Source organism: Haliotis rufescens, unplaced genomic scaffold (assembly GCF_023055435.1).
Source record: "Haliotis rufescens isolate VD_foot unplaced genomic scaffold, xgHalRufe1.0.p SCAF_22, whole genome shotgun sequence".
NCBI classification, from domain to species: domain Eukaryota; kingdom Metazoa; phylum Mollusca; class Gastropoda; order Lepetellida; family Haliotidae; genus Haliotis; species Haliotis rufescens.
In genome coordinates, this window is record NW_025963913.1 from 12026697 (window position 1) to 12047664 (window position 20968).

General features: G+C 42.6%; 1 protein-coding gene across 2 annotated transcripts; it reads left to right on the plus strand.

Annotated features, from left to right (window-relative positions):
- The first annotated feature begins 853 nt into the window (after positions 1–853).
- On the plus strand, positions 854–19572 carry LOC124146415 (hornerin-like). Of its 2 annotated transcripts, none has more exons than XM_046516691.2 (6): positions 854–1004; positions 1387–1648; positions 10110–10354; positions 11292–11421; positions 12493–12699; positions 15659–19572. In XM_046516691.2, exons 2-6 carry the CDS (start codon positions 1558–1560, stop codon positions 16459–16461), a joined length of 1476 nt encoding a protein of 491 aa, XP_046372647.1. In that variant the 5' UTR covers positions 854–1004; positions 1387–1557; the 3' UTR covers positions 16462–19572. The 2 variants fall into 2 exon arrangements, with proteins under 2 accessions (XP_046372647.1, XP_046372648.1); XM_046516692.1 differs by lacking the exon at positions 15659–19572 and adding an exon at positions 15001–15239.
- The last annotated feature ends 1396 nt before the right edge of the window (positions 19573–20968 follow it).

Here is a 20968-nt window from a genome sequence, read left to right on the forward strand (position 1 = left end):
GAAACGTGCGGGAAGATTAACCCTGGCAATTGAGGGTATTACTCTTACGTAATATATATCCTATTGTATTACCCCAGGACGCATGGTGGGTCTCCCAGGGGACGTGTTCACTGACCCACACAAGCGGAACATGAGTGATGTATGTAGGCGAATCATGTATGTGCTTACTCGCCGAGGGCTGTATTAGTCGGTATTCGGGGCATCTGTACAGTACACGTTGAGGCGTGCGTTGTTGGCGATAGTCACATTGTCTTACATACATGTGTAGGGACATCTTTAAGTGGCAGTTTAGAAGCTGTGGCATCAATGAAGTCAGGGAAGACATGGATTTTATTGAAGAGGGGGTTGACTTACAGCATTGAAAGAAGTTGCGGTCCATAAGTCAACTCTGTCTTCGTGACAGGTGGAATGTCCTGACAATGATGTTCCCTTGCATCAAACGCTGGAGAAACCACAAAGGTACTCATTAATTGGACTGAACTGAAACAAGGATGTACTAGGTCTATTGCAATTTTATGTCAAGAGTAAACAGAGAATTTTGATAATTTGGACCCCTCCCTTTTTAAAAATGCTGAATCCGCATTTGAATAATATCAGATGATGACGGTGATTAATTGCAGTTTCGTGATTCTGTCGTGTTGTTGAATATTTGCAGAAAGGCAGAACTGTGCTAATAGAACTAAGTATGTATTTAGTCAAGTTCAGTTCACAACCAGGGATTTTAAACTTGGTAAGCGTAGACACGAAACGTAAATGCAAGCACATCTATGGGGCCGTTATAGAACAGTTAACTCTACTGTTAACTGGCTTTGTGCTCAATGAAAACATAAGAGTTGTCGCCCTTCTCTCCTGCGTACATACCTGTCCACCAGGTGGTGCAGTAACTGCGTCCAAGTAGTGACGGGCGCGACCACAACCGGATGATGAGAAGGCTTACTTTGTGTGTCCTGTTTGTTTTGTGACGTCCAGCAGTTCTGAGAGATCATCACGATTACCTTGCTGAGGTAAGTGTGTCCTCATTCATTATACAATAGTGTTGATTAGCTTGTTTGTTGTACTTATCTTAATTGGTTGAAGCCCAGACGCTGGTCCTTTACCTGTGAAGGAAATCCAGGTCAGCTTTTCACTCGCTGTGTATGACGATAACGGGTTCGGTGAAGGGGGACTGGTGGGGGGAGGGGTGGGGTATAAATTTAACTTGAAACCTTGTTTCAGTTTTATTTACCTGTCGCCTTAAGCATGCTCAGCTGGGTTTTTTTACATTATGTTTCAGAAGTGGAAACTTTATGTATAAACAATGCGTGATTTGTTGGTGGTTTAGTTTGTTTGAAATGTGACTGCAGTGGTACCTTCGTGGTTATTTATGTATCTTGCTTGGGATTGCAGCTCGACAAACAGTAGCACAACGACAAACCTGCAGGCGAGAAACCCAGGTGTGAACAGCATCCAGGATAAGTGTACCCGCAGAATAGGCCCTTTTGACTAGCTGCGCTCACTCATGTGAAGCCGGGCGACCAGGGTCACATTCTTGCCGAGGTCGTCTGCCTGAGAACCGTGATGGCTGACAAGCAGAAACTGTGGCTGTGGATTTTACCCGCTGTCCTGCTGATAGCACCCAGGGGGCAGTCTGTTTCCTGGACACAGATAGGTAAGACGTGACACCGTACCTGCGCGCATGTACCACATGCACATATCGTACATCGCTTAACACGTACAGACAATTATCGCCCAGTTCGCCCGGTATCCCCGTCAGCGCAACATAACGTCTTCACAACACATCTTCAAGTATAACTGACACTTATCAAACTGATCAAAGACTATAATAATCATGATAATATTCCACCCTGAGACTGGAACGATGTATACAAGCTGTATTTGATAGTTAGGTTTTGTTCTATGTAAACTTTATTTCGTGTTTTTCCACAGTACACGCATGTGCATCCAGTTGTAAGGGTGAACATTTGCCCAGGAATGGAAATGTACTGCTGGCTTTATTACCATATTTTCATCAAGGGGCGGACAGACGGACAGATAATTTGTTTTCGTTTCACCATCATTAAGAAAACATCCATCTAATATGAGTTTATACATAAAAATAATAATACAGTACCACCCATATAAAGTTATGAGAGACGATACTAAACTAAATGATATATACAGATAAAAATATTCAACAATATAACAAATGTTTTCTGCATTGTTAAATTAAAAAAACAGTTTTTTGCAGCGAAATATATTCACATCTATCTTGGGGCATCTATCTGTCAATGATATATATTTACATACCATATGCATGATCGTACCTTGAGTAATCCAAATAACATTCCGCCAACAGTCAGCATAGCACAATGACAGTGATAGGCCCTACAAATGTACAACTGTTGATAATCTTTAGTGGCATTTATTCGGTCACTAGGTCACAATAATGCAAATACTTCATGATCTAACAGAGACTGATATATTGATATCTACCTACCCAACGCACCCTGACAACATCCTAGTTTGGTACAAGTGACATACAATAATTTATGACTAACTTGTGATAAATATACCCTCGGGGACGGGCATTTTTTCTGTTTTCTATGAGTAAATCGTGAGTGAGATACCTTGGTAATGTTAATAGCTAACAGATTGACGTTGTTCAGGTCTGCATACGGCCAGTACACGAGGAGGGGGTAACTTTAGGAAGTAAAGGGGCAGTTATACGCTGATTAGCACCCCTCGGCCTTCATTAGAGGGCATTCAGCAGGACCCCAATGGGTGTTACCGCCAGGGGTAATTACGACAGGTGCGGTGGTTTTAGTCTCCCTCATTCATTTATTCCATGTTTTGGTCATGACCCCAAGTTTACCTTTGAATCTGTTCCTGGTTACACATTCCGGTGCAAGTGGCTAATGGATGTGCTGGTCGTGTTTATATGCGACATGTGAGTATGATTATACAGTTTCTGTATTCCACCCTATCCCACCCCACGTAACACTGTGACACGAAGTGGCCCAAAAACATCATTGTCCCGAGTTATTTATTTTTGAATGATAGCAACAAATATGTGTAATGGTAATAAGTTTGTGTCATACACCTGTTTTGTTTATATCTTGAAAGCATTATAAAGATTATCGCCATACAGTGAAACTTGTCTCACAGTATTGTCCAATAGCCACATGACTATTGTGGGCTGTGATCATCAAGCGTGACCAGGTGCTGCAGTCAGTCATTAAAACCCGAGCTGCATTGTGCAACACAGCCAAAGAACCGGCTAACCTAACCGGAATAAATTACCCAAAGTTGGACAGGGGCCGCCATGACACAGCTTCCCTGCACACTGCCATAGAGATGTACATTACTCCCACTTTCATCTATATGGGTAGTGTTTCCTATTCTTCAGTATTTTTTTCAAATTTTGTTTGTTGTTTAACGCCGCACTCAGCAATATTTCAGCTAGATGACGGTGGTCTGTAAATAATCGAGTCTGGACAAGACAATCCAGTGATTAACATCATGAGCATCGATTATCGAAATTGGGATACCATGACATGTATCAACCAAGTCAGCGAGCCTGACCACCCGACCCCGTTAGTCGCCTCTTACGACAAGCAAAGTCGCTTTTTACGGCAAGCATGCGTTGCTGAAGACCTATTCTACCTGGGATCTTTATGGGATCAGTAGCACGTTTGGACCGTGTGCGAATGTCCTGCCCAAAATGGTTCCAATCACATCACTAACACCATGCTCCCTTTATTGCTTGTCGTGTGACTTCCTACATGAGTATGTCGACGTACGTACCCCATCGGCGTGAAGCGTTGTTCATGCTGTCCATCACTGATTTGCCAGGCTTAAGCGAGATTATTGATAGGCTGCTATGGTATGGTTGTTGGGGTATGCTGACAACGTTCCCTTCGCCAGCAACATGGAATCTGAGACCTGCAACAGGTAATAGTTGGTATAGTAAATTTACCAGGATACCCGCCAATAGAGTAGGCCAAGAAGCAGGGAAATGTCAGTACTGAAATTTTAGAGTACTGTGAACGCGCTATAGTAATTTAAACCACGGAATCAGTAACATGCAATGTCACTTTATGGACAGCATCGTGTTTACATTTCATAATAACATAATTAAGACACCGCTAGTTTCATTAATAAACATTAATAATCATCGTTTGAAACTCGCAAACGTTATTTCCGCAGAAAAAAACAAGGTGTTTACTGTCGTCGGCTGCTCGGTTAGTCTGACCTAAACCTGTGGTTGAACCCCGGATATAAACAGATGCAACAGGCAGTAAATACGATACTGTCGGCCACAGGTCGGGAAACACAGGTCGCGTTTTCAGGGAATGTGTATGGCTAATAAATGATCCGCACATGAATGGCAGTTAATCAACCGCAACTGGTAGATTTCTTAATTGCCATGAACATGAGGCAGTTTTGTAGACATCTCTACAGCACGCTCTTCATTACGACTGGCGTATCATTACCAACTGAGTCATGTCATTGCACATCTCACTGGGGCATTTGCTGTTACTGCATACTTATATCACTATTTGTGTCACCCAGCCATTCGAAAGCTACATCTGACTGTCGCCATGGTGTCATCCCCAAAGTCAGGAGCTACATCTGACTGTCGCGATGGTGGCCATCTTCCCGAGGGAAAGGAACTAACTGACTATAAAAGTCCAGTTTCCACCCTTGCCGAACCCTGCCGAGATATACCCGAGATGTGAACACTGCCGAAATATACCCGAGATGTGAACTCTGCCGAGATATAACTAGGATGTGAACACTGTTGAGATATACCTTGGTCGTGAACACTGCCGAGATATACCCGAGATGTGAACACTGCCGAGATGTACCTGAAACGTGAACACTGCTGAGATATACCCGAGATGTGAACACTGCCGAGATATACCCGAGATGTGAACACTACCGAGATACACCTGGGACTCGAATTCTGCCGAGATATACCCGAGATGTGAACACTGCCGAGATATACCCGAGATGTGAACACTGCCGAGATATACCTGGGACGTGAACACTGTCGAGATATACCCGAGATGTGAACACTGCCGAGACATACCCGAGACGTGAACACTGCCGAGATATACCTGGGACGTGAACACTGTCGAGATATACCCGAGATGTGAACACTGCCGAGATACACCTGGGACTCGAATCCTGCCGGGATATACCCGAGATGTGAACACTGCCGAGATATACCCGAGATGTGAACACTGTCGAGATATACCCGAGACGTGAACACTGCCGAGATATACCCGAGACGTGAACACTGCCGAGATATACCCGAGACGTGAACACTGCCGAGATATACCTGGGACGTGAACACTGTCGAGATATACCCGAGATGTGAACACTGCCGAGACATACCCGAGACGTGAACACTGCCGAGATATACCCGAGACGTGAACACTGCCGAGCTATACCCGAGATGTGAACACTGCCGAGATATACCTGGGACGTGAACACTGTCGAGATATACCCGAGATGTGAACACTGCCGAGATATACCTGGACGTAAACACTGCTGAGATATATACCCGAAATGTGAACACTGCCGAGACATACCTTAGAAGTGAACACTGCTGAGATATACCCGAGATGTGAACACTGCCGAAATATACCCGAGATGTGAACACTGCCGAGATATACCCGAGATGTGGACACTGCCGAGATATACCCGAGATGTGGACACTGCCGAAATATACCCGAGATGTGAACACTGCCGAGATATACCTGGCGTGAACACTGCCGAGATATACCTGGGACGTGAACACTGCCGAGATATACCCGAGATGTGAACACTGCCGAAATATACCTGGACATAAACACTGCTGAGATATACCCGAGATGTGAACACTGCCGAAATATACCTGGACGTAAACACTGCTGAGATATACCCGAGATGTGAACACTGCCGAGAAATACCTGGCGTGAACACTGCCGAGATATACCTGGACGTGAACACTGTCGAGATATACCCGAGATGTGAACACTGCCGAGACATACCCGAGACGTGAACACTGCCGAGATATACCTGGGACGTGAACACTGCCGAGACATACCTGGACGTAAACACTGCTGAGATATACCCGAGACATACCTGGCGTGAATACTGCCGAGATATACCTGGGACGTGAACACTGCCGAGATATACCCGAGATGTGAACACTACCGATATATACCTGGACATAAACACTGCTGAGATATACCCGAGATGTGAACACTGCCGAAATATACCTGGACGTAAACAATGCTGAGATATACCCGAGATGTGAACACTGCCGAGAAATACCTGGCGTGAACACTGCCGAGATATACCTGGACGTGAACACTGTCGAGATATACCCGAGATGTGAACACTGCCGAAATATACCTGGACATAAACACTGCTGAGATATACCCGAGATGTGAACACTGCCGAGAAATACCTGGCGTGAACACTGCCGAGATATACCTGGACGTGAACACTGTCGAGATATACCCGAGATGTGAACACTGCCGAGACATACCCGAGACGTGAACACTGCCGAGATATTCCTGGGACGTGAACACTGCCGAGACATACCTGGACGTAAACACTGCTGAGATATACCCGAGACATACCTGGCGTGAATACTGCCGAGATATACCTGGGACGTGAACACTGCCGAGATATACCCGAGATGTGAACACTGCCGAAATATACCTGGACGTAAACACTGCTGAGATATACCCGAGATGTGAACACTGCCGAAATATACCTGGACGTAAACACTGCTGAGATATACCCGAGATGTGAACACTGTCGAGATATACCCCAGATATGAACACTGCCGAGACATACCCGAGACGTGAACACTGCCGAGATATACCTGGGACGTGAACACTGCCGAGACATACCTGGACGTAAACACTGCTGAGATATACCCGAGACATACCTGGCGTGAACACTGCCGAGACATACCCGAGACGTTAACACTGCCGAGATATACCTGATATGGGAACACTGCCGAGATATACCCAGCGGTCGAGTGTGACTTCAGGACTTCAGGAGGGGTGTGTGTCATAAGCTCTTGAGAAAGATAAATAAATAAGTTATGGACATGAACGGGTCAGCCGATAACAGCTATTTCTGAAGGCTATTTCTCATGTAGTTTACAAAATAGCTATGCTTGAATGTACATACGAGAGAGGTATTGCACCCCCCCCCCCCCCCCCCCCCCACCCACCCCAACCCCAACCCCCACCCCCACACACACAATGGCCCCCTTACAATGAGCACCTCCCATCACATATACTGAATATAGCGATTGCATATTGCAACAGTACAGTATTACGTTATATCAAAATAAGTTGCGTGTTTTATCTTAGCATTAGCACAAAGCTGTCTTGTTTGCTCTTGTTTGTGTCACATATTTTGTAGACAGATAACCAAGTGATCACGTGTACAGATGAATGAGGTAGGGTGTGGTCCAGTTGTGAGTAGTGCGCGATGACAACCAGGTCTCAGCGAATAAATGTATTGGAGGTAACATTAAGCAAAACAAAAGTGAAACATAAAAGTGGAACTAGTGAATGAATTCGGATCGAACGAGTATTATGCTTTTCTTCTATTTTTTTCTGTTGATATAACATAAGGAATGATGGCTTTAGTTCTATTTGTAATAGTTTGGGGAAAGGCCTATGTGGCGTATTGGTAATTGAAATAAGGCCGTTTTGTAATTAAATCAAAAGTACATGCATTTCTATCTTTTTAAACAAGTGTTTATAACATGTCATATGTGGTCTACTAGTTCTTTAAAAGTCCCGATATGTTGTTAGCAGGTTGTACAGTGATATTCTTATGAGACCCTGCAATGCATGCCATTTGTCAGGAAGTTTGCTGCAATAATGAGACAGTGCCTACGTGCCATATTATAACAGGTGGCATGCTTGATCTTGTTTCGGCCTGAATATGCTACTGCTCTCATTTACTGTGGAAAGACATTGTTTATCAAATTCAGGGAGGTAATCGAATAGTAGTCAAAAACTTGTAAAACAGGAAATGAGTTTAAAACCAGTATTGTTCATATTGTTTTAAACATGTCTGTGTTGATGAAATGTTTTGGGGAAACTATTTATTGTGAACAGAATTTGGCGAATAAGTAGTTTGCCGTCGTGCTGGTGCATCATATCAAAAGTTTTCTTGTTGGGATTTGTAACTTATGGTATGAATCTCTCACAGCCTCATATGGTGCATGTGTAATTTAGACTTCAGTGTCATTTACAACATCACGATGTCATGGTAATCTTACTCCTGGCGGACATGTCGTAGGTATAACCGATCGGGTATCCCCACGTTGCCTGGTGGTCCGCGTCTCACAAGGAAGGTCTGCATTTAAACGATTGGGAATACTAATTTGAAGACAATATGCCTCAGCTCCCTTCTGTATTATAAAGAGAATAACGACTTTTCTTCAAGGAATTTCCTTTGACATGAGAAGATTGTTTTGCGTACATGGTATTTATTTTTGACGTGGAAAAGAATGTGTTCTCGGGAAAATAATGATGGGACCCTCTTCTTTAAAGAAGTAGAGAACACTGCAGACAGTATCGTTCGGTTGTAAACTCACACGCTTAACTGAGGATAGGAGCAGATGAAGGCGCGGTCGTGTTTCGTCCAACATGTTAAAACCCCATCAAATCCCACAACTACCAACTCATTAAGCCAGTATAACAAGACACATATAGTACAATGGTGACTATTCTGGATGTACCCCGGTCCCCGTGCCCTCCACAGTGCCGCCGCCGCCACCTGGATACAAGTAGAGCTGATAACAGGGGGAAGTAGGACGGACGCGTGAGTCATTCTCACCGGACCCATACCACGTTATCTCGCGAAGGCCTACACGAGAATACTTTAAATCTACAACATGTTTGTGTTCCTTCGGTCCACGGTACAACCCCTTCCCTAAAAGTCTTATTTCCCCACGTTTCTCCTCTGTTTCTTAGTTAAACTTTCTCTTTCTCTGTAGCGTTGCCTGTTATAGTGTGACTGGGACGGATATTTTTATAGATACCTAGACGGATCGTATGCCTTGACCCCGGGCCCAACATGCTCTAAGCAGGCGAAGCACTTCACTCATTGTGAGCCTGAGTTGGTATTTCTATAGTTTCCGTGCATTGGTCGCTTTGTGAATGTGGGCCCATGTGACTTGGATCAATGACAGGAACAGTCCTCCGGGTAGCTTTAACTACGGCTATGTAGGGATGAGTTACACGATATCTCCTTGGTCAGCGAGACTCTGCATAATATGTACTGGTCCATCACACGATACCGCCTTGGTCAGCGAGACTCCGCATAGTATGTACTGGTCCATCACACGATACCGCCTTGGTCAGCGAGACTCCGCATAGTATGTACTAGTCCATCACACGATACCGCCTTAGTCAGCGAGACTCCGCGTAGTATGTACTAGTCCATCACACGATACCGCCTTGGTCAGCCAGATTCCGTATAGTATGTACTAGTCCATCACACGATACCGCCTTGGTCAGCGAGACTCCGCATAGTATGTACTAGTCCATCACACGATACCGCCTTGGTCAGCGAGACTCTGCATAGTATGTACTAGTCCATCACACGATACCGCCTTGGTCAGCGAGACTCCGTATAGTATGTACTGGTCCATCACACGATACCGCCTAGGTCAGCGAGACTCCGTATAGTATGTACTAGTCCATCACATCATTGACGTAAGAACATCAAGTGTTAAAAGTTGCACGGAAATTGGAATGGTAGGAGTGACAACAATGCAGGAAACATGACCACAGGTGTCATCCATGCAACAAACCCCCCCAGAGAGCAAAGGCGCTGTATTTTACACAACAAACACAAACACCGTATAGGTGTACAGAAGACATTTAATAACGCGGCGGATGAAAATATGGGTGCGATTCAGACGTAGCAGACCGAATTTGTTTCACAGTCAGTTTTCATTTGTTTATCATGTATGGCACAATTTTGTTGCAGTGTGTTACACAGCATGCTGTCTGGAGAACGGGTCAGTCCTGACAATGATGCCATTGCCCAGACACGGAATTCCCTTTGTTAAACCCAGTGTCACGTTTTGGTTGCAGCCAACATGGAAAGCGGAGATTGTGACCGTATAGGCCCATACACCATCGACGACACCGACATCTTGCAGGTGTATGCCAGCCCCCCACAGATCCCGGGGGGGTCAGCAACGCGTGACAGCTGCGTTATTGAGGTCCGGACAGCACCCAATCGCCGTCTTCGTATCTACGTCATGGACGTCACCATCTTTGATTGCGGAACGCTCGTGTATATCTACGACGGCGGCACCCACATGACTACACCCACTGTAAGTAGAGGGGGAGGAAATGTGAGGATTCAAATACAACTGCGCATGTCACAACGGAACGTCCTACGCTTGGTTAATATTAATATATCATCTGGTGAAGTGAAATCGATCATGTATACACACAAAATATTTTTTATGTGGTCAACAAAAAATACCGCCCTTTTGCAGTTAGGTGAAATGTGTGATTTTCAAGTACCAGGTAGTTATGTCACAAGCCGAACACCAATGAGTCCAGGACTGGCATTCTGATCATTACGTGACCATGTAGCTGTTACCGTCCTCACGTCTCCGTCCGTCTCTACTTATATATATTTATATATATATATATATATATATGTTTGTTGCTATTTTGTGTTTCGGGTTTTGGTCAAGGTCATCGCCACTGTCTTGTCTGACGCCACTGAATGGCGTATAGCTCCGTGCACCACCTGCTTGGATATAGTGCAGAGTCTATTAACATAGACTATTTAACAGAGAAAAGGCTTCCAGGACGCTGTGAATGAAATGCTTTGCTGATTAACATGCTCCGTCGATGCATGCGCAGTTGTTGGTGAAATGCGTACAATTTTCATTCCATGCTTTTGCCTTTATTCCAGATGCCAGTTTATCAAGGAATAATATTCCAGAAAGCACTTGTGGACAGTTAATAGCGTTTCTGTTTCAACTTACATGTTTTACTTTATATTTACAACTTTACAAACTTATTTAAAATTCATGTTTCTTTTTCCAAATATATTCTCGTCCCTGAATCACTTTATGTGACAAACTGGACTTGATTTGTTTAATCTGCCTCAACCGGGTACATTTGTTCTCTCTCAGTATTGGATTTTCAGTATGACTAGTTACAGTATTGCACTAGATGTTATATAATGGAAGTATATAGTACATTTGTGACTTGTCTCCATGGCATCCACACAATCCCGCCGCTCTGTTTCAGCGGACTCTTAAGTGTGAGACGGCCCCTGTGAAATTCAACTCCCGCAGCGAGGTATTGAGGATACAGCTTGTGAAACAGTCCCCATCATCCCTCAACTTCCGCTACACCATCGTCTTGACAACTGACGAAGGTACCTAGTAATCACGAACACCGTGTTAACAAGTAAAGGAATTGTGTGTGAATATGGTATATGTGGGTGGAAATACACGACGAGTCTAGAGTGCGAGGAACTGAATGAATTGAATGTCACTTTGAGCATTTGTAAAGTTATATCACGGGGTGGAAGGAAAGCACGAAGTGATGCAATTCTCAGACGAAACCCACGAACACGGTACGGTGCTGACACATAAAATCTAAAAATCAGGGTAAACATTGGCGTTCGAACGTACGGTTATTGGATTCTGGCACGTTTAAGGGAAGCAACTCTGCATTGCGAAATAGGGCGTTGTAGACAATGGGCGAGCCATTAAGCTTCGTTGTCGAGTACAGACACTGCATGAACACACTCTTAAACGTGGCAAGTTGTATTTGACAGTTTGTTCTGGCTTACCAAGTGTTTAAAGTTTGGACGTATACAAAATACTTCGATTAGTTCAGGATTTAACATGAATTTCTGAATGTGACATGAAGAAGTTTTTTCAACCACTTCTCAACATTCTTCAGAAGGAGAGGGCTTTCTTTGAAGTGTTGGTATTTCTGTGAGCTTGAAAATACAAATCCCCTCCAGGCATATCACGTCTTGCTAAGCCTGTGCGGTACGCCAGTATACTGTAGAACTAGTAGTCATTTGCTCTGGAGAAGACAGAAGTGTTACACACACCTGTGTTGAACACACGGGAAATTGTAATGGACTATGAATATGACCCATGTATGTTTCTCATATTTAGAGATTGTTTTGTTTCCCATGACTCATGCCATTCTGTTGCAGTGTAAAGCTTGATTCTTATATACACAAAACTTCGAACTTCTTGTTTCTTCTACGTTAAACCGACCAGGACTTCCTGAACATTTAAATAGATTGACGCTCGTTTACACAAGACTTTCAGTCAAGGGAGTTCCCCTCTCTAAGAACTCGTAAGCAAAAGTCTGACTATCGAACTTTATACTTTATTTATTTGTTCTATCCATACACAGATTTTGGAAATATTGCTCTTGCGCAAGACAACTACAACGTTCTCTGATCATGTTTACTATGTCCTAGGTCCCGACATCGACTTCGAACGCGACATGTCGGAATTCAACAGTTCCCCGTTGTCAGTTGGCGCCATTGTCGGACTGAGTATTGCTGGCGGGCTGCTGCTGGTTGCTGTGATTGCTATCAGCATATACTGTGTTGTGAAGCAACGCAAGAAAAACCTGGAGGCAGAAGCACAGAAGCGTCCCCCAGAGAACAACGTCTACTCCACAGGTAAATAGGCTGGTGTGTTACTCGAGCACCCATACAACATTTTGGAAACTGAGGATGAACTTAACATGCGGAATAAGTTGCGATTGGTATAACTGTGTAAAATTTCCTTAGAACATAACACTTAACTTGCTTAATGGTTTAGTTACATGTATATGCTTTTGTTGTACGTTTTTATGTTATATATGCTTTAAAATAGAGGTGTGCAGTGGTGCCTATGATTAACTGCTGTGGGCAACTTTATATATTACTATGTTTTGGGTGGTCCAGAATATTGAAACATCACTCAATGATTTTGGCGTTTAATGACCCGATGATGATGGTTTCATTTCACACAAAATCCTAGCGCTACCAGCAGCGTTTATAACTTAGTCGGGTATAAATAACGATTGTAGTTGGTATGATGGGACATATTACCAATATTACCAATAGTTTCAAGGTCCAAGTGAACTTATGACATGTCCCTGTTGTCAATGAACTAATTCTTCTCCTGTTGAAGGGAAGAATCTAGATTAACAAATAGTCTATTACACAGTACAATTCTCTCCATCCGCTTTGATTTGTCGGATGAAAGGTCGTTCTGACGTGGCCCGTAATGGGATGTCCTCAGATCTTTGTTTAGCGGCAGCGGGAACTTATATCTGATTTTAATGAGATTGCATCTTAGAAAGCAGAAGGTACAGAATAAAAAAACCTTTGATATGATATGTGGCAACACAATGGGATTCAGATTCCTTTTAGGACAGCAAAATGAAATAAATACCTCTCTTTTCATGTCGGGGGGAAAAAACTTTAAAATTGATAAGATTCCGATTCCAAGAGACCACAAAACTCCCGAGAGAAGAAACTATTGAATGTGTGTAGGGCCATCATGTGAATTCGATTTGTTCATATCATGGGAATTAGAACATTAAGTTTTTTGTTATAAAATGAGGGGCGGTGGTGTAGCCTAGTGGTTAAGGCGTTCGCTTGTCACGCTGAAGGCCTGGGGTAAATTCCACACATGGGCACAGTGTGTGAAGCACATTTCTACTGCCGTAATATTGCTGGAATATTGCTAAAAGGGACGTAAGACCATACTCACTAACTCACTCACTGTTATGAAATGAGGTCTATTTGAAATCTATTTGAAATCTGTATGAATCATCTTTCAAGAAACAGTACAGGGAAGCAAACTTTTATGTGATATGTAGCATATGTGATTGTATATACAACAAGAGAGTAGAAGAATGTTGGGAGCGTGCCTTTGACTTCCGAGTGTTCTACATAACGACTATTGCTTGTGAATGCTTGAATACATTCTATACTTCGTAAACAGCCATGTGCCTATCCCACAACCTGACCTGTGTGTACTTGTGTGTCATAGCACTCTGTGATCACAACGTATACCCAACACAGTTATGAAGATTCCCGGTCCCCGAGATACAAAGCTTCCCTTGTCTATCGTCTGGATATGTTGAAACTGTCATCAGAAACAGGATATAACTTAAATACTGCTCAAACAATAGTTTTATCAGACACGACTGCAAGAAATACAGTTTAGTGCGAGGTTCATGTCACATGCTTCGACCAGTAATTTACGTCCCTTGATCTTTCACCTTTCTAAATAATTTGCCATCTGGCGCTTTTAATGTACTATATTTAATTTTGATGTCGATTCATTTCCCCATACGTATCAATGCTAATTATGTACACATGATCGGATGACTTACCGGCCGCGTCTGGGACAGTAAGGAGGAAATACGTCCACCCAACTTCTCTGGTAAGTTTTGATCTGTTTCCGATGCCGAAAAAGCACGTAAATAAATTTGTTGTTGCATGGTCAATGTTGTTTGGTTAATTGAAAATATTTGAACTAAATGTCTGTTGTAAACAAAATCGTATGCCATCCCGTGAGCTACTGTCAACACACAGACTTTGGCTCCACACAGCAACATCGACACTGCTAATAAGATATGGACTATTATTTCATGAATTGTGTTGTGTACTATCATACACTGCACCTGTTGCCCTTCCACCCCTGCCTGGTACCCTAACAGCCCCTGTGACATGAAACCTCACTGCTACAGCCTGCTAAGCTTATTGTAAATTGCTAGACTCAATATATCGGAGAATGTACAGTGTCCATTCAACAATGATGTAACTCCATCTATCGCCTGCCTAGCGCGATTGTTGTGTGAGAATTGAGGGTATTAACTTAAGTTTCTACTGACTCCTGTTCAGTGTTTAACAGAGCAGGAAGTATTGTCACTGTAAACGGAAGTATTAACTTGTTGATGATGTTTTGTTCTTGTTGTCTTTTAGTTCCTGCTGATGACCGCCGACACCGACGGGAGAGATACGAGATGTCACGTCCCAGACGAGATTACGTGTGACCACATGTAGTCCACCATTGTACATGACGTCACCATCATTTGATCAGCCCCTATTTCATCTTAATACCGCAATCTTCAACACATGAGCCGATGACATCACCATTTCGTGTCATGATTTTAAGAAGCATATCTTGTGTGTTCAACGATGAATAAAGATTAATTTTGATATTCGTTGTGTTTGTTTCTAAGAAAGGCATCAAGAAGAAAAGCGTTAATACAGAAGCAGCGTGGAAAAGGGTGGGGTTACGAAGCAGTGTGCAAAAGAATGGAGTTGTCAAGCAGTGTGCAAAGGACGGGTTTAGTGCTGCAACAGAAGCAGCGTGGAAGAAGGATGGAACTAAAAAGCAGTGTCATGTTAAGAACTATTATTTCCGTTTTTGTGTCATTTATAGCCCGCCGTGATATAGTTGGAATATCGCTGAAAAAACAACGCCTTAGACACCATGCACTCTCACGTGTTCGTTGAAATGGTTATGTTGACTGTGTCCCCCATTAAACACTGTACACAGCTGTACTCGATTACAGGCATCATCACATTTAGTGACCAAGCTGATAACGATATTCTTCATGTGTATTCTTTGTTGTAGGCTCGTCCAAAGTGATGTACCAATCTCGCAAAGACCACAACCACAAGGACAACTACAAGAAGCCGTATTCCGGCAGCTATGACAGTCGAGAGTCCAGTAGCAACGACAGTCATAACAGTAGTCTATCTTCCGGTGATGGACACGTATTTGTGAACATGAACCCAGATCCGAAGGTGAAGGTCAGGGGTGGAGGTTATTCCAATAAAGCATTTGTGCCGTCTGAGGATGGCGGCCATGACAGAAGTCGTGACAGTACCGGAAGTGAAGACACTAGTGGAGGCTATGTTAATGGTTCTTTTGAAAGTAGTGATACTCCACAAAAAAGAAGATTTTCAAAGCATCAGGAAAACGGAAATGCATCTGGAACTTTATCACGTAATGGAAGGCGTGGGAGTGCCCGAAGCAAGTCGAACAAAAGACGAAATTCTAATGAGGACAAGAAAGGCGGACTTACACGAGAAGGAAGTCGTCGAAGGTCAAGGTCGGGCAATAGAGGTCATAGAGATTCTGGTCGCCAAAGATCAAGGTCAAATGGAGAACATGGTGGAAGTCGAAGACGATCCAGGTCAAGATCACCTCATAGTCAGAGTTCAACTCAAAGTACGTCATTCGATAAAGACGGACGCAATAGACATTACAATATCAGCGACATATCTCGACGAACCCGAGAGAGCAGTAATTCTTCAACAAGCAGTCGAGACAGTGGGGATGAACGTACAGTGTCTTACGATCCGAACCCTCCTTCACGGGGTCGCCGGAGTCGGCCTAGGGAAAGAGGAGATGACTATGGGAGTCAAGTGTGAGCTTTGTGATAATGTATGTGTATCTACATCATAACTGATCACTGTTGTGTATTCACACATGCCTGTCCCAGTGTAAAGAACTGGGTAGAACGCCGCCATAGTGCGTGATGATGTTTCCATGCTAGGAATCAAGAGACGTGTGACCCAGAGACTACATGACTGGTGTTTATTCAGTAGTGGTCCATTGCACCCAGCGTACGTTGCGTAAACGTATATTTAACTGACTGCGTTCTGGTCGGTCCCAGCCGTTCGAAGGGACCCAACACACATGTTGCATTGATTCCAGATTCGTTCTCAGACATGTGGCCTTTCATGACTGCCTCTGACTTAAAGCAGTTCGATCTTGGCAAATGTGTTCTGAAATGAGCGTGTCATTCGAGTATTTCCCAGAGCGATATTTATGTATGTATGTTCGACATTCCCATGAAGCCTTATATATACAATTTACACACACACACACACACACACACACACACACACACACACACACATACACACACACATATTCATGCATATATTCATTCATTCCGTTGCAACTGAATGGGACTATATCCAGACTCAACGTAATGTAGGTATGCTTAACAAATGTTATTTTTTTTATATCGCATTTTCATCATAACCATATCATTATGACAGAACCTCCTTTGAATCAACACTTAAATCTCCTGTACTGGAGGTGTGTGCATGTGAACATATAAACGTTTCTTTTGGACACTGGTCGATTTTTATATCACAGTGAGATCCCCGGACGTGGCAGGCGGATTCATCCCACCGTTCCTCTGCAGCATAACATGCACGTGTATGTTGTTAGCGCCCGCGTGCTAATACAGGCAGATTATTGTATGCCAAGTCCGTATTTACCGATTTTTTACATTCATAATCAGCATTATTAGCTCACCTGGCCTTCGTCTACCATTATTCTTTTTACATTTTTGAAATTTTGTGTGAATATTTTTTTATCAAGGCATCAACATTGAAATTTCAATATGGCAGCAAGGCAGCTATCTTTCATTTAAGAAAATTACAATTTCACAGTTACTCCAAAAGAAAGTTTGTTCAAGGCATCTGCTGCACCGAATGAACCTGAAACTTCAAATGTTTTTCCCACGAATGGTGACACCTGAATTTGTTCAAGCTTTGAATCCGATTTTTAATCACAGCAACACAATTGAAATACATGTAGCTAGTGATAGCCATTTTTCAGCTGTTTTTTGTTCAAAGTGTAACGTAATGCTCCTAAATTCTTCTAAATTCATTTTTGGCTCTTTAAAGATATAACATCAGCGCTCCATAGCCTAGTCAACATTTCTGAAACTTGCAGTTTGAGGAGGCAGAACTTTGGCATATGTTTCTTCTTGTGATGACTTCATATTTAGTCCAAAGCATTGCTGTTTCATCGTGTTTATGGTATGATACAACTGAAAAAAATGGTATGACATTAGAAAATTTTCCTTCGAAGGCGTATAAGACTCAGAGTTGAAGTAAATGTAACAGTTGTGCATTGGAACAATGTTCTAAAATAGTATATTCATTTGGAAACAGTGTGGCAATTTAGATACTTGTTTCATATTTATAAATACTTTGTCCTCAGTATTTATACAGAAAATATTTTAAAAACAACGCTGACAGCAGTTTTTGTTAAGTGTTTGTCTTTGTTAACATTGGAGCTGGTGACTACATGCACACGGTGCTGCAGTGCTTTGGCACCATTCTATTTTTAATTCGAATAATTTAGACCTAAATGAGGTGATGTGCAATGTTATATGATTGTGGTAATGAATTCTGAAAATATTATTCCATGCTTTACATATAATACCACTTTTTTCATTAATTGGTAACTTGAGTGTAGTCAGGGTGTGTTGTTTAAGGCGTTCCTACACATTTGAGGGGCATCTGTTGTCCAGGTAGGGAGGCTGGATAATATGCACACGGAGTGATTGTTGTCCGGTTCCGCCACACACGTACAGCTGGACAGCTGTACCATAGACACACGTGGTGTGGTGAAACACATCGCCCTCAGAGTCCAGTACAAGTGACAGCATATAGCTGGGAGGATAAATAACGGGAATCAAAATTGAGAAGACTTTAATTATACAGTGTTGTGTTATGAATAAGTGTCATTGACAGCTTCCAGTGCTTCACTAAATATTCCATTTGTTATATCGTCGCTTCCTATGTTTATGGAAAATATGATTTCTGCGTTATCAACACTCGTTTAGTTAGAGCCAATGTTAACTAATTAAATATACATTTTAGCGAAAATATTTTAACACTGAGAAGTTATATGTTTATATCTTGTTTATTGGTTGTTACAGATGTTCCATCTGAAAGGCGGCTAATGAACCGACCAGTCGTTTCTCGTCTTTATGTTGATTGAAAACTCTTATTATTTCATTTTAGTCCTTTTTCCTGATAGTTTAATTTGCGATTGTGTTACTTTAGACGTCTTTTTGTGACCGTATCTATTACTTTTAGCTACGATGTCATGGGCACTACCAACATGACTTTAATTTACAAACTGTGTTGGCTATGACCTCCTGTCACAGTAGTAGCATCTTTTGTTTGTTTGTTTTGAGGGTTTCCAAAACTAGGGTTGATATGAGTTTCTGCAAGTGCAACATCAAAGTTTAAGTTGCTCTACCTTATTTAGAGATGCAAAGTAAAAAATGGTATTTCTTCAGTGGCTCTCTTGTGGTGTATATTTTAAAGAGCACAGCCATTTCCAAAACATCAACTTTACACGTCACATACCATAGCATACTATAGACAAAAAGGAGTCATTCGTGATATGGTGTATTGACGATCTATCCTACAGGTATCCTTACTTCATATATAATTCTTGTCAATGAATCCACATAATTCGTAATAAGCTTGAGTTATGTTTGATAAACAGACCTGTTGACCATACGGTAGAAAATGCTAACAAAGGACCAACCCTTTCTTGTTGAAGGGTTTAATGGGTGTTGTGAAATGAGTGACATATTCCAAGGTACATTGTACTTAAGAACAACGATATGGCATTCATTTTCCAATTCCAATGTTTGTATATATGGTGTTATACAATGGCCCCGAATCATGAATAAACTGTACATACGTATTATTTCTATTTTATGTTGTTGTTGTTGTTGTTTATTTCATTTGAATTATGTTTACCCGTAAGTATCTCTAAGGTATTTGTACAAGGTTTGTGCGAGTCCTAGTTGGGACAGGTTTAGTAATGAGATGAGGTATAATTGATTGGCGTGACATAGAGGACGATCTCACAAGCAGGGACAGTTGAAAATAAATACAAATGCTCTCTTTGCTGGATAACATTCTGTCATCCGGTGAAGATTTGTGTCTTTGTGTTGTATTCAACAATGAATTCGCATCTTTCTCTATTTCACTGCAATATTGAAAGTGAGCAAAACTAGCAATTTAAGACGTTTTTAAAAATATGTATGCGTGCGACTCGGTTGCTTTGTAGTCCGACCAACTGCACGGACAGCCAGTGGTCTGTGATCTGAGCAGATACACAAAACACACGGGCAGAAAGTGATCTGTGATATATACATGGCACATCTGAGCAGATACACAAAACACACGGGCAGACAGTGATCTGTGATATATACATGGCACATCTGAGCAGATACACAAAACACACGGGCAGACAGTGATCTGTGATATATCCATGACACATCTGAGCAGATACACAAAACACACGGGCAGACAGTGATCTGTGATATATTCATGGCACATCTGAGCAGATACACAAAACACACGGGCAGACAGTGATCTGTGATATATACATGGCACATCTGAGCAGGTGCACTAAATACACAGGCAGACAGTGGTCTGTGATCTACATGGCACATCTGAGCAGGTGCACAAAACACACGGGCAGACAGTGATCTGTGATATATACATGGCACATCTGAGCAGATACACAAAACACACGGGCAGACAGTGATCTGTGATATATCCATGACACATCTGAGCAGATACACAAAACACACGGGCAGACAGTGATCTGTGATATATCCATGGCACATCTGAGCAGATACACAAAACACACGGGCAGACAGTGATCTGTGATATATACATGGCACATCTGAGCAGATACACAAAACACACGGGCAGACAGTGATCTGTGATATATACATGGCACATCTGAGCAGGTGCACTAAATACACAGGCAGACAGTGGTCTGTGATCTACATGGCACATCTGAGCAGGTGCACGAAACACGGGCAGACAGTGATCTGTGATATATCCATGACACATCTGAGCAGGTGCACAAAACACACGGGCAGACAGTGATCTGTGATATATACATGGCACATCTGAGCAGGTGCACTAAATACACAGGCAGACAGTGGTCTGTGATCTACATGGAACATCTGAGCAGGTGCACAAAACACACGGGCAGACAGTGATCTGTGATATATACATGGCACATCTGAGCAGGTGCACTAAATACACAGGCAGACAGTGGTCTGTGATCTACATGGCACATCTGAGCAGGTGC

What these genes read in the sequence shown, in the direction of transcription:
- LOC124146415 (XM_046516691.2), top strand. Translation starts at nt 1,558, where the DNA reads ATGGCTGACAAGCAGAAACTGTGGCTGTGGATTTTACCCGCTGTCCTG. An exon ending in TGTTTCCTGGACACAGATAG is followed by an intron (nt 1,649 to 10,109) that starts GTAAGACGTGAC and finishes TTTTGGTTGCAG; the next exon opens with CCAACATGGAAAGCGGAGAT. An exon ending in CGTCTTGACAACTGACGAAG is followed by an intron (nt 11,422 to 12,492) that starts GTACCTAGTAAT and finishes ACTATGTCCTAG; the next exon opens with GTCCCGACATCGACTTCGAA.